This window comes from Lissotriton helveticus, chromosome 2_1 (assembly GCF_964261635.1).
Source record: "Lissotriton helveticus chromosome 2_1, aLisHel1.1, whole genome shotgun sequence".
NCBI classification, from domain to species: Eukaryota; Metazoa; Chordata; class Amphibia; order Caudata; family Salamandridae; genus Lissotriton; species Lissotriton helveticus.
Genome location: NC_136059.1, coordinates 1,248,820,437 through 1,248,834,508, shown reverse-complemented (window position 1 = coordinate 1,248,834,508; position 14,072 = coordinate 1,248,820,437). Strand labels below are relative to the sequence as shown.

At 44.0% G+C, this 14,072-nt stretch overlaps 1 protein-coding gene across 1 annotated transcript in view; it reads right to left on the bottom strand.

Annotated features, from left to right (window-relative positions):
- Positions 1-14,072, bottom strand: part of LOC144818604 (broad substrate specificity ATP-binding cassette transporter ABCG2-like) — a 413,780-nt gene that overhangs the window by 170,409 nt on the left and 229,299 nt on the right. Inside the window, exon 9 of the mRNA XM_078676198.1 lies at positions 11,171-11,418. Within this exon, the coding sequence (XP_078532324.1) occupies positions 11,171-11,418 (248 nt within the window). The remainder of the gene's footprint in view (positions 1-11,170; positions 11,419-14,072) is intronic.

Genomic DNA, 14,072 nt, shown 5'->3' with positions numbered 1-14,072 from the left:
TGCCACTGTGCTACTTTGTTTCCATATTTGCCCTGACCTAAACCCTAGGAGATTTTCTCCTACAACCCAGTGGCCTGCTTGCTAGCAGCCACCAACCGGAGGCCCCCAATCCCCAAATGGACAACATTGGGCCTCAACACTCTGCGCCCTAGTGCCGCTGAAGGGGTAACAAGAGGGCATCACTGACCCTGGAGGACCCCTGAGTCGAACCCCATAATCTTAGCTCCCACAGTCGATAACTTAAAAGTGAACTAATAACCTGTTTTTCCTCAATTGGATAACATTGACAATTTCCTTCCAAAAAGTTTCTAAGTGTAGAGTTTTGAAATCTAAAAACATTATTTCAAAATTGCACGAATAACCAAAACGTATTTACATACCTGTTTGCAGGAAATGTCCCAGTGCTGAATCTAGGTATCCAGCACTGAGTAAGAAAAGTAACGTAAAAAGTAACGTACCTGTAATTTACTGAAAAAGCCTATTCATTTCAATGTACTGTATTTGCTAAGTATTGGAACCTACTGCACCCCCTGTAAATCAAACAAAGTACAATTCCTATTGCATTTTCAAACTGTTCTACAATCAGCAACTTATTACTGTAAAGTATTTAATGCTTACCTGTGCCAGACTTGCTTGGTTCTAAAAATAAAACTCAATAAACAACAAGATCCCTATACCTGGGGCGATTAATACATTTCAAAGACATGAGTACACATCACTCAGGTTGTATTTTTTGTTTACATACCGAGGTAGACCCCTGCTATCTATCGCAGTGCAGTATCACTTCTCTAATGTCTGATTGTCCCCACTCATTCTATTGTTCCAAAAAATTAATTACTACGGTCTCAATTCAAACAGTATCCAGAGTGATGTCCAACAAATGTCTGCCTTCTTTACTGACAGTACATCTATCCACACTTAACCACATGTGTACACACCTTAAGAGGAAAAAATGTGTGGTGGAGAGGAAGGCACCTCACGGGCGAACAACCCTCGGGGATGTTGGCGGATGTTACCAACTCAATGCCCCTTTCTCATCATCGGTTGCCTTCCAATCCGAAAAGAAAACAAAATAGGTACAACACATAAACTGAAATGCGTGTAAAGGTGCAACATAAAGAGTATCACAACATTAACTCATAACGGACAGAGTGACATAAAATCAACAGCCACACCCACTCAATCACTTTATTCTTCGTTTCAGTGTGAGCTGAAGAATTAAAAAAGAGGTTGGTAGCTTAATATTGCCTACCAGTACCTGATACCGACATGTTTCACTGCCCCACTAGTTTCGGCAGATTCATCAGGGTATTCAACACTCGGTCACTGCACCAATTTTTAGAACATCCTTTCTGGACAATGTTGCATTGAGACACAAATAAAAACCAGAGACACGCCCTGTAGTCAATATAGATTCATAGGTTTCCACATTAGAGTAATGGTTGAAAGCATATAATTATACACTTGTAATTATAATTACCCCAGGCCAGCATGGGCAACGCATACCGGCTGACCGAATCACACTTTGACTCGTTTAAAAACGATTGAAGTAGCAATCTATAGGAAATGAAAGAGGACATTGTAGAACTGCCAAGCCTTATACAACGAAATTGCACATCAGCGTCAATTTCTATCGTTTTGAGGGCATGAGAGCCGTGACAACCCTACTCGCGCGTTTTAACAAATAAGCGAGGGCGCGTTTCAACCCCACGACCACATATATCATAATGCCAGGGTTCCCTTTATCAATGCGTGGGGCACAGGACACCCAAAACATCGTGCACGTCGTTATGTACAGTTGGCCCCAGCTGCGTAGTAGCGTTTTACTTAAAGTGACTGCTCGTTTGTAATTACAGCTTAATGCAGCCGCCTACTAGCCCCCACTCCTCACCGTACGATTAGGAACCAGGACAGTGTCTCATCCCAGGAACACCGCGCTCAAGACGGCGTTTGTTTTTAAGCTTACCGGCGGAGTCCGGTCACATGGTAGATAGCGCATGCGCATATACAGGCGTTCCAGTGTGGGACAGTGGCGCCATCTTAGAACGGCAAAATCCAATGCCTAATGCTTAAATTCAATGGCCCTGATACCAGCAACTACCTCCAAAAGGCCGGACTGTAAATACTTGCAAACAGTCACAGCACTGAATAACATACGTGTATATATCGGAGATATATTTTATATTTTATATTTTTGCCAGAGATTCCACGAGGTGGTCGTCTGTGGATCCATCAATAAATAATAGCGCAACCTTAGAATAGAAACAATTCTCATTTTGCATTTAGTGTATAGACTAACATGTTGCGCTCTCTCATCAACGTGTCTCCTATGTAGCACTCGTTACACCCGCGCCCGCGGCAAGCATTGGCACTAGGCACGCAGCGCACAGCATCAGGCAATTGAGCCAAAAACTGAGACTTATGGCGGGGATATATATATATAAGCAATTACCGCAAATTACCACCTTGGTTGCAGCCAGGCACGTCAAGGCACGTGTATTAGCCAATTGGCTGTGATTTGGATGTTATAACTAGAACTCATCGGGTGAGAGGTATGGATACCTCATGAGGCAGGGTCTAGGTGGTATCCCACTGTCTCTCATTATCCCATAACGTGATCAATTACCGTGCAAGTCCATCCATGACAGAGCACACCAGGCACATTTCTGGGCAGAATCAACAGCCCTCAATATTGACGGTTGATCAACAAGGAGCACTTACCAAAAAATGGGTTGGAATTGTTTACAGCTAACTCACCCTTAGCGGTCTATTTCACTCGGTTCCACTCAAGGATTTCATTCAGGCCTACACTGTCACTGCGTTCTCTGTATATCCATCTGGCTTCTTTACTGAGCAACGCTGTTTCCATGTTCTGTGGATTGCCTTTTATTACCTCCAACACAGTCCATGTGAAATCGTGTTTTTCTTTGTGGCAATGTTGTACCAACTTTGTGGTCAGTTTGCCCGCCTTGATAGTACTAAGGTGTTCCTGAATGCGCACCTTGATTTTTCTCGTGGTCAGGCCAAAGTATTGGAGACCACAGCAGCATAGCAGTCTATATACCACATGCGTGGTGTTGCAGTTGCTAAAGTGGTTAAAAAACCATACTTTCCCTGTGCTCAAGGTCACTCTGTTGCTTTTTTTAGTAAGGGGGCAAACCGAACATGTCCCACAGGGATAATGTCCCTTGGGCAAAGTAGACAGATCTCTTTTGTGTGGTATCGGGGTACGGGTATGGACTAGTTTGTCTTTAAGGTTAGTTGCTCTCTTAAAGGCAAACCTTGGTGGTGGCATACGGAAGTCTTTTGTGGATAGTAAGTCCCAGTGTTTTCTGATAGACTGCCTAATTTTTGTTGCCATGGGGTCAAATGCCATAACCACCGGGAGGCAGTCTCTTTTTTCTTTCCTTGTGTGTTCCAGCAGGGCACTCCCCACCTATAGGAAATACTGGTGTGTTTTTCCAAACCCTCTTTGTTGTTTGATAGTATCGGTACAAATGGATAAGAACTGCCTGGCCTTCTCGGAAGAGCAGATCTCGGCTATTTTGTCAGGCCCTTCGTTTATGTTAGGGGCTCCATTACGGGGATCCGTATCTGTGAGAGAAGAGTGGGAAAAATTATCCACACTAAAGAAAAAACAGGTCCGAATAGCATTGCATGGTGCATTGATGACAGAGTATTACACGGCGGGGGTAGCACCACCTAGCCTCATAGTTAGGATTGAGCCACGTATTTTCCTGGATGACGAAAAATTCCGCACGGATTGGAGTTTCATTGCCAATAAGTGTACCAGGGACTGGCTCATCCTCATCATTAGCACTGCCCAGCGACTGAGCGAGGAGCTCCTGAAGGAGATCCTCGACTTGGAAGAGAAAATCTCAAAAGATACCACGTTAGTGGACAGCAAGGAGCACTTGCAAAAAATCCAGGACGACCTTGTTGATTATAAAAATTATATGGTCAACCAGAAGATAAAAGGGTTGACAAAGAACTTAGAAAGATACACTCACGAGTGGGCTTTCCCTTATGTGAAGGAAGAATACTATCAACAAGCACCTACCCCACAGAACACAAATAGCAGATACAGAGGTAGGGGAGGGAGACAACAGCAGAGACGTACACCAAACAACTGGACATTTGATAACACCTCGAGTGAGGAAGAGGAGGAACCCCAGCAAAACAGTAGGGTGCGGTTCAACCAGCAAAACCGCCAGACCGAAGATTTGGGTGCATTATTACGTGCTTTTTTAGAGCAGGGCCAGAGATCCAACCACAACAGGGGGAGGGGTGCCACAGGGCGAGGCCGAGGGAGAGGCAGCTCGACACCCCAATGGCAGACATTCTCACCCAGAGTGACCCGCAGCCGGGGACGAACGGACAATTAAACGAGAGCATTGTAGTCAATTTATCAGACCACATCTTGACACCTAGTGAAGAAAGGGTACTAAATAAAGGGCTGGGGTTTGTACCCACCCCGAAACATGACTCGTTTAAATGTCGCGTGGAATTTCACGAAACGTTGAGAAAAATTAAGCTCAAGAAATTCTTCGCTCAAAAGGAGAACGAACAAGACATCAATTCGTTCCGAGGTACCAATCTGAAGAAACCGTCTACTTTTTGTCCGGCTGGATCCGCCGTGGGCCCTGAAGTGTTTGTCTTCGAGGAAAGAGTCCTGAATGATATTGAGAACTTTGAGAAATCCCAGGAACACTCTCATCATTCAAATATGACTAAGGAGGACTGGGAGGCAAAAAGAGGCCTAGAAAAAAACCTCTCGTTGACAATCAAGTCAGCTGACAAAGGGGGTGCGGTGGTGGTACTTAATACCCAGGATTACGAGACAGAGGTGCTCCGTCTGTTGAGTGTCCGCACCAATTACAAACCCCTGAGTAAAGACACGGTGGATCAATTGCTTGATACCATAAGAGAAATGGTCAATAAAGCCAAAACCAACAAATGGATCTCGGTAAAAGAAGCGGAGTTCCTGGTGAACAACACCCCCAGGACTCCAGCTTTCTATATCTTACCAAAGATTCATAAGCCGACCCGCCCCCCGCCCGGCAGGCCCATCGTGTCGGGGATTCAATCTGTGCTGGAGCCGCTTTCACAATTTGCGGACTACTTCCTGCGGGAGTCGGTGATCAACCAACGGTCCTTTGTTAAGGATACCACCGACGTGTTGAACATTCTAGAAAATACCCCTTATGACTCAAACAATCAGTTCCTTGTAACTATCGATATTGAGTCCTTGTATACGAGTATCCCCCAGGACGCAACGCTGGTGGCAGCAGCACGCGCACTGGGGGACCTCGAGTGGCCCTATGATGCGCCCCAATCATTCATCATGGAATGCGTTGAGCTCGCACTTACAAGGAACTATTTCGGATACAAGGACCAGATCTACCTACAAACCTCTGGAACATCGATGGGGGCCACAATGGCCCCCAGCCTGGCATGCATCTATGTGGGTAGATTTGAGGAGCACATCGTTTATCCTGATACCAACCCCTTCCAGCGGCACATTTGCCTCTGGAAGCGATATATAGACGATGTGCTCTGCATCTGGGCGGGCACTGAAGAATCCCTAGGGGATTTCCTGAGATGGCTCAACTTGCAAGATGAGAGCCTCAAATTCACGTGGACCTACAGCCGCACCAGTGCGGTCTATTTGGACCTTGACATTGAGACGGGATTGGAGGGTGGCCTGAGTACCAGGGTACACCAAAAGCCAACTGATAGGAATTCACTCCTCTTGTATAATTCGTATCATCCCAGAGCCCTTCGTGACAACCTCCCTGTGGGCCAATTCCTGAGGTACAGGAGGAACTGCTCCAGTACGAGTGGTTTCCTGGAGCAATCACAAGATCTTACAAAAAAACTCGTGCAGCGCAGTTACCCCAGTAAAGTAGTGAAGAACGCTAGAAAAAGGGCACTGAATACACCCAGGAGTACCCTGCTGGAACACACAAGGAAAGAAAAAAGAGACTGCCTCCCGGTGGTTATGACATTTGACCCCATGGCAACAAAAATTAGGCAGTCTATCAGAAAACACTGGGACTTACTATCCACAAAAGACTTCCGTATGCCACCACCAAGGTTTGCCTTTAAGAGAGCAACTAACCTTAAAGACAAACTAGTCCATACCCGTACCCCGGTACCACACAAAAGAGATCTGTCTACTTTGCCCAAGGGACATTATCCCTGTGGGACATGTTCGGTTTGCCCCCTTACTAAAAAAAGCAACAGTGTGACCTTGAGCACAGGGAAAGTATGGTTTTTTAACCACTTTAGCAACTGCAACACCACGCATGTGGTATATAGACTGCTATGCTGCTGTGGTCTCCAATACTTTGGCCTGACCACGAGAAAAATCAAGGTGCGCATTCAGGAACACCTTAGTACTATCAAGGCGGGCAAACTGACCACAAAGTTGGTACAACATTGCCACAAAGAAAAACACGATTTCACATGGACTGTGTTGGAGGTAATAAAAGGCAATCCACAGAACATGGAAACAGCGTTGCTCAGTAAAGAAGCCAGATGGATATACAGAGAACGCAGTGACAGTGTAGGCCTGAATGAAATCCTTGAGTGGAACCCAGTGAAATAGACCGCTAAGGGTGAGTTAGCTGTAAACAATTCCAACCCATTTTTTGGTAAGTGCTCCTTGTTGATCAACCGTCAATATTGAGGGCTGTTGATTCTGCCCAGAAATGTGCCTGGTGTGCTCTGTCATGGATGGACTTGCACGGTAATTGATCACGTTATGGGATAATGAGAGACAGTGGGATACCACCTAGACCCTGCCTCATGAGGTATCCATACCTCTCACCCGATGAGTTCTAGTTATAACATCCAAATCACAGCCAATTGGCTAATACACGTGCCTTGACGTGCCTGGCTGCAACCAAGGTGGTAATTTGCGGTAATTGCTTATATATATATATCCCCGCCATAAGTCTCAGTTTTTGGCTCAATTGACTGATGCTGTGCGCTGCGTGCCTAGTGCCAATGCTTGCCGCGGGCGCGGGTGTAACGAGTGCTACATAGGAGACACGTTGATGAGAGAGCGCAACATGTTAGTCTATACACTAAATGCAAAATGAGAATTGTTTCTATTCTAAGGTTGCGCTATTATTTATTGATGGATCCACAGACGACCACCTTGTGGAATCTCTGGCAAAAATATAAAATATAAAATATATCTCCGATATATACACGTATGTTATTCAGTGCTGTGACTGTTTGCAAGTATTTACAGTCCGGCCTTTTGGAGGTAGTTGCTGGTATCAGGGCCATTGAATTTAAGCATTAGGCATTGGATTTTGCCGTTCTAAGATGGCGCCACTGTCCCACACTGGAACGCCTGTATATGCGCATGAGCTATCTACCATGTGACCGGACTCCGCCGGTAAGCTTAAAAACAAACGCCGTCTTGAGCGCGGTGTTCCTGGGATGAGACACTGTCCTGGTTCCTAATCGTACGGTGAGGAGTGGGGGCTAGTAGGCGGCTGCATTAAGCTGTAATTACAAACGAGCAGTCACTTTAAGTAAAACGCTACTACGCAGCTGGGGCCAACTGTACATAACGACGTGCACGATGTTTTGGGTGTCCTGTGCCCCACGCATTGATAAAGGGAACCCTGGCATTATGATATATGTGGTCGTGGGGTTGAAACGCGCCCTCGCTTATTTGTTAAAACGCGCAAGTAGGGTTGTCACGGCTCTCATGCCCTCAAAACGATAGAAATTGACGCTGATGTTCAATTTCGTTGTATAAGGCTTGGCAGTTCTACAATGTCCTCTTTCATTTCCTATAGATTGCTACTTCAATCGTTTTTAAACGAGTCAAAGTGTGATTCGGTCAGCCGGTATGCGTTGCCCATGCTGGCCTGGGGTAATTATAATTACAAGTGTATAATTATATGCTTTCAACCATTACTCTAATGTGGAAACCTATGAATCTATATTGACTACAGGGCGTGTCTCTGGTTTTTATTTGTGTCTCAATGCAACAGTGTCCAGAAAGGATGTTCTAAAAATTGGTGCAGTGACCGAGTGTTGAATACCCTGATGAATCTGCCGAAACTAGTGGGGCAGTGAAACATGTCGGTATCAGGTACTGGTAGGCGATATTAAGCTACCAACCTCTTTTTTTAATTCTTCAGCTCACACTGAAACGAAGAATAAAGTGATTGAGTGGGTGTGGCTGTTGATTTTATGTCACTCTGTCCGTTATGAGTTAATGTTGTGATACTCTTTATGTTGCACCTTTACACGCATTTCAGTTTATGTGTTGTACCTATTTTGTTTTCTTTTCGGATTGGAAGGCAACCGATGATGAGAAAGGGGCATTGAGTTGGTAACATCCGCCAACATCCCCGAGGGTTGTTCGCCCGTGAGGTGCCTTCCTCTCCACCACACATTTTTTCCTCTTAAGGTGTGTACACATGTGGTTAAGTGTGGATAGATGTACTGTCAGTAAAGAAGGCAGACATTTGTTGGACATCACTCTGGATACTGTTTGAATTGAGACCGTAGTAATTAATTTTTTGGAACAATAGAATGAGTGGGGACAATCAGACATTAGAGGAGTGATACTGCACTGCGATAGATAGCAGGGGTCTACCTCGGTATGTAAACAAAAAATACAACCTGAGTGATGTGTACTCATGTCTTTGAAATTTATTAATCGCCCCAGGTATAGGGATCTTGTTGTTTGACTGTTTAGAGTGGAGGGCGATCCCTTATATACCTTTCCATATCCCTCTTGGCTCCTTTTTGCTATTGTCTAAAAATAAAACAACAGTTAACACTGTCCTCTGATATTGCCTTACTGCTCGACCACTCTACCACAAATAGAGAGTAAGGTTCTATCTAACTTTGACCTCTGACTACCTCTGGGGTCACCTGGACTCTATACACACTATACCTCATTTTGATGTAGTAAATATAGAGCCAGTTTCCTACAGGAAGCACCAGAAAACAGACGTCGGCACATGGAAATGATACTACACAAGCATTGATTAGCAGAACTGGTACCCGAAGAGGCACGATACCTGTTCTGCATGATTTTTCATTTCAGTGCGGTGATGCGGATCACCACATTTAAATGTGTTAGTCTAACGCCAGATGCGTGGTACTTGGCAGGGCTGAATTAGGTGGAGTGGATTTGGACAAGCTGTGCATGCCAAGGTGTTTATGTCATGGGGTATAAAGTGGACGTTTGTCTATTTTTCTGTGTAAAAATAATATGGGCTGTTTCTTTACCTTCCGGTACATTTCTGAACAATTTGTTAAGCTAAATTGTATTATTGCATTATGTGCGCATGCAGGGAAGAACAAGTGTCTGTCAGACATGCAAAAAATCATCCTATGTCTCAATATTAATTTACACACTTCTAAGCAGTAATTCCAATCCTAGAATGAGTTACCTGTTTGCTTTACAACGACAATTATTAAAACAAGTAAGTGCTTTGCAAGCCTGTATAAGTAGCAAATGTTTTAAAGGGACTTGTTTTCGTGCCAGGTATTGCTTTTCCCAGTTCATGGAAGGGATAAAAAACATCTCCAGATAATTATAGGGTTGACAGGAAGGTGCGATAGCAGAATATTGATACGTTTGGATCTGGTGAGGGCTGCGGGCAGCAAGTGCTTGATACGCTATTTGCATAAGAAAATACTATATCTTTTTTTCATTATCCTCCATTAGTTATTAGTAAGGAAGGGGGAAGAGAAGCGTTCACTGACAGCATTCAGTTAGTCTTACAGAGACAAAGAATGCTGTGGTCTGTGATAGATGCCGCCCAGAAGTCATAGGTATATGCATCGGGAGCTGCCATTGAAAGGAAGTGTAAATGCGCTTTAGATGTTGCCGCTATTGATGGCTACTGTGCGGTTGCAGACTGTCGCTGGGCTGACAGTGGGTGGGGAAATGCTAAGTTGTCACTATAGGTTTAATTACATGAATCGCGCATTCTCTCTGGTGTTTGTCCTTGGGGTACTTGCTGACTGGTGCTACACATGGGATATGGTTTACCTTTGACAGGAGGTATGGTTTAGTGGGGTACATAGTGTAAATTATTGTTGGTGTGAGGAAACAAAAACTCGGACCCTTTGTACATTTAATATTATTGTGTGCATCATGCAGAGGATGAAAAGAAGCAGGAACGGCTTTGATGCCATAGAGGCTAGCAGCAGGAACTGTTTTTGGGTGGTCAGTTGAAGAGGTTGTTTAACATGTTTTAAACTACCACAGTAGCACTGGGGAGGGTAGCAGCTGTAAGGCTCTGTATTTAATGGTAGGCAGTGGTTTGATGTGGACCGGCCATCAGTCTTTTTGTCGGTGTTGGACAGGGGAGCAGTGGGCGGCGGTCACGGGTTCGAGGTGACATCCGAGAGGTGGTTTTAAAGGCGGGTGGAAAAGCAGAACTGTCGGTTACGTAGGGGTGAGAGTAGTTAATGGATGCGTTAGTAGCAGGCATGAAGGCAGTGGTCTGTGTTTGGAGGTGGTTAATTCAGCGGGCTTCGCTTGAAGATGGGTCATCAAGTAGGAGGATTTGTTTGGTGGGCCGGCTGGCGGCAGTGTTATATAACTTTGCTGGAGGGTGCAGCAGCAGTATTTACTGATAAATGTAAATCGCCCCATGAAAGGGCGGATGTGATCAATTGATGAACCAGAATCCTTTTTTATGGCTGGGGTGAGCCCCAGCAGTATGGCGGGTCATTGCTCTGAGAGCTCTTGACTGACACGGAGAATTGGGGCCCCCTCCATGTACTTTGCAGGGGGGGGTCCCTCAAGTTTTGTTACGCCTCTGGACCAGTACCACTTTCCCTCCCACTCCAGCGCAAATTCTCTACAGATCTTGTGGAGAGGCAGAGGAAAGGCAGATGCTGCAAATGAATGTAAATTGCGACATACCTATGCCAATGCTTAGAGGTCGCTGCCTCCCCATGGGTTACAATGCTTTAATTTTTACTGTTTATCTCAGTTTTACTCTCTTTCTAAGGCTGCTTCAAATGGCATCCTCTATACCATATATAAAGACTTGACTATTTTCTTGTAGTCTAGTTATATGCATTCAACTGTTGTTCTGAAGAAACAAGATCAGCTTTAGTAAGATTGAACCAATCTATGTCATACTTTACAAAAAAGAGCCAGTATATTTACCTGAGCCACTGAAGCTTGTGGGTTGCCCAACAAATTTTTGACTGTCCGTTTAGACACCCACTTCAGCTGGTGAAAGAATGGTGTGGTGTATGTTATCTGTCTGGTAAATAGATTTGCCTTCACTTTTTCTCCCACGTCCATTTTCCCTAATTCAAATTTGACTTCATGGTAAAGGTTAGTGTTCTGATAACACTCTGCTAATTTCTCGACAACCGTCCTGTCACCACCTTCCTTCTTTTCCATGGGATCTTTGGGTGAAAGTAAAAAGGAAACATTTTTAATTTTAACCTGGTATACCATTCACAGAACAGCTTGTTCACCAAATAGTGCATTAAAATGGTCATTAATATTTCAAACTTTGAGAATCATTTTACAAAGTTTCACCTTGGTGTATAGTACTGTTGAAATCTAACATACTGCACAACGAAATTGGCGATAAAACTATTTTGAAAAGGACAGCAACCAGATTTTTGGACTGTGTATAAACTAAGTGTCACCAGTATGTGGCTTGTCATTCACCTTATGTGGAATTGTAGGTTGTAAACCATGCCAAGCTTTACAGCACAACCTTCGGTCTATCACTCTCTAAATTCTTCGGATATGCAAGAAAATTAAGAGTAAGCATTAGTCCTTGGATAATCATTGGCTTCTGGCACCAGCATTTTTCTAATCTGTGTCCTGAAAGCATGTTCTAACAACTTAAATTGACGGCTGTGGCAGTGGTGGGTGTGCCCTACAAGTTCAACTAGAAGCTGATGCTTCTCTCCAATTTAGGCACCCAAGATTACTATAAAGGAGTGCCTTTATGGCAGGATTGCCAGTTGAATAAAGGTGAATTTGATTGATTGATTGATTGAGTGCCTTTTTTAAATTAAATGACAACCAATTTTACACCCCTATTTTTACACTCTTAACTATGAGTTACTTTGAGTGTGGACATACACCAAAAACTAGCTGTTGTCCTGGCTGCCCTATATAAAGAGTATACATGGTTAGACACTAAGGGGCTGATTACAATGTCAGTCGGAAAGCATATCGACTGACTCGGGTTCAGGGAGTCCAACCAACCGATTACGATGTGTCGGAACACCGTTCGGTCGGACTCCCATTGATTTAAATGGGAGCCTGTGTTCTGACCAACAACACTTGGCTCCCATTGAAAAAGGGGTTTTCCCGGAAACCCTTGCACCCATGGTGCCTGCCACACTGTGCATGGTTGTAAAGAGGGGCCCCATGTGTATCCCCACGGGGCCCACTCGGAGGCCTCCGGGTGAAGGGGGCCCCGCTACAGGCCCCCAAAGGCAGTCTCTGACAGCCTTTTTGTGTAGGCCAGACCGAGTCAGAAAGGCTGTCCGAATCAGACATCGTAATCGCTCGGTCGGAAACACGGTCCATAGACCTGTACGATTCGGCCCCGACCGACTCTGTGTCTCCAAATGCCATTCGTAACAGAGGCAGACAGCCCGAATGGTTTCAAACCATCGTAATCGGTTGGTCAGAAATTATTCCGAGTCGGTCAGAAACAAGGCTTCCGACACGGATTCAGACGAACTGATTGCTGTTCGGAGCCTTTCAAACCAACATCGTTAGTGGCCCCTAAGTAGGTCTGAAGGGATAACAGGCAATTTCTAGCATATGCCCAGCTCCCGCCAAAATCTAAATAAACCCCTTAATCATTATTATACCTGGAATATAAGTATTTAGACTATTGAACCTGCTGCTTTTTTCAAACAGTCTGTCAGCGGGAAATATGGTTTCTACTGACTGCTAATGAAACACCACCAGTGTGATTAACATTAAATGAGAAGTTGTTCCACTGGCAGGTACTACAATCCAAGTACTTTATTGTGAGCTTCGGCAATCGGATGAGTGAAAAGATTCAGACTGGCTGCTCAAAAGAAAGTTGCCATTGTCTCAGATTGTTTGTATCAAACATCAGATGAATGGCACTGCTGATTCCCTTCATTATAAATCCTCTCGGCAACAGAGCAGCATGACAATCTTAACTATTATTATTGAAGTCTTCCCTGATTCTGGAACTGATTTATCTTTGAATAAAATTTTGACACAACTGGATCAAGTGGCCCAACTATGTTTTTGGTGTGAGGGTAAAACAGCTATATATCTCAGTCTGTGCCTAAAGTGAGGAAGTGCTTTCTGAAGGCTTAATCGGTCGAATGTGTGCAAGTGTTGTTAGCGAGGGAATTTAGCATTTTTTAGAGATGATTGTTAGGAGGTGACATTTCTTGTAGATTTTATATTCACCTTTGGCATCTCTACTGGTAAATAATAATACTGGGGCAATTCACAAAGGAATTCATGAGTCTATAAAGTATTACTACATACTGCTAATTCCTGTACATTTACATTGTTCACTAATTTTCTGGACATTGGACCCCTGTCAGAGCCTAACTGTACCCAAGGTACACATTTCAAACATGTGTTGAAAGAGGAATGTTCCGGATTGTGTTTGAAATATGAACTGATGTATTTATGCATCTAATTTATGATGAAATAAGAATTGATGTATCTTAGGTATATTGTTCTGTATGTTTTAATGTGATATAATTTATGTTTTGTATTTATTGCTTTGAATGTATTAATGTTGGTGGGAGGAACAAATGCTGTTGACAATTTGTGTATGGTTCTCTACATGTGACAAAAAGGTTAATTAAAATAAACAATGATGGGTAATTGTTTGACCTGGCATTTCTTGGAATGGTTACCCCTGACTTTTCGCCTCTACCTCCTCTATTTCTGATGCGGTGTTGTTTTTCGTTTTACTGGCTTAGATGCTTTAGGCATTATGCACTGCTGATCAGTGCCAACGTGCAAGTGCTCCCTGTATAAAGTGTTATGGTAATTGGTTGTCCATAATTGGTATGTTTGCCTTACTAGTAAA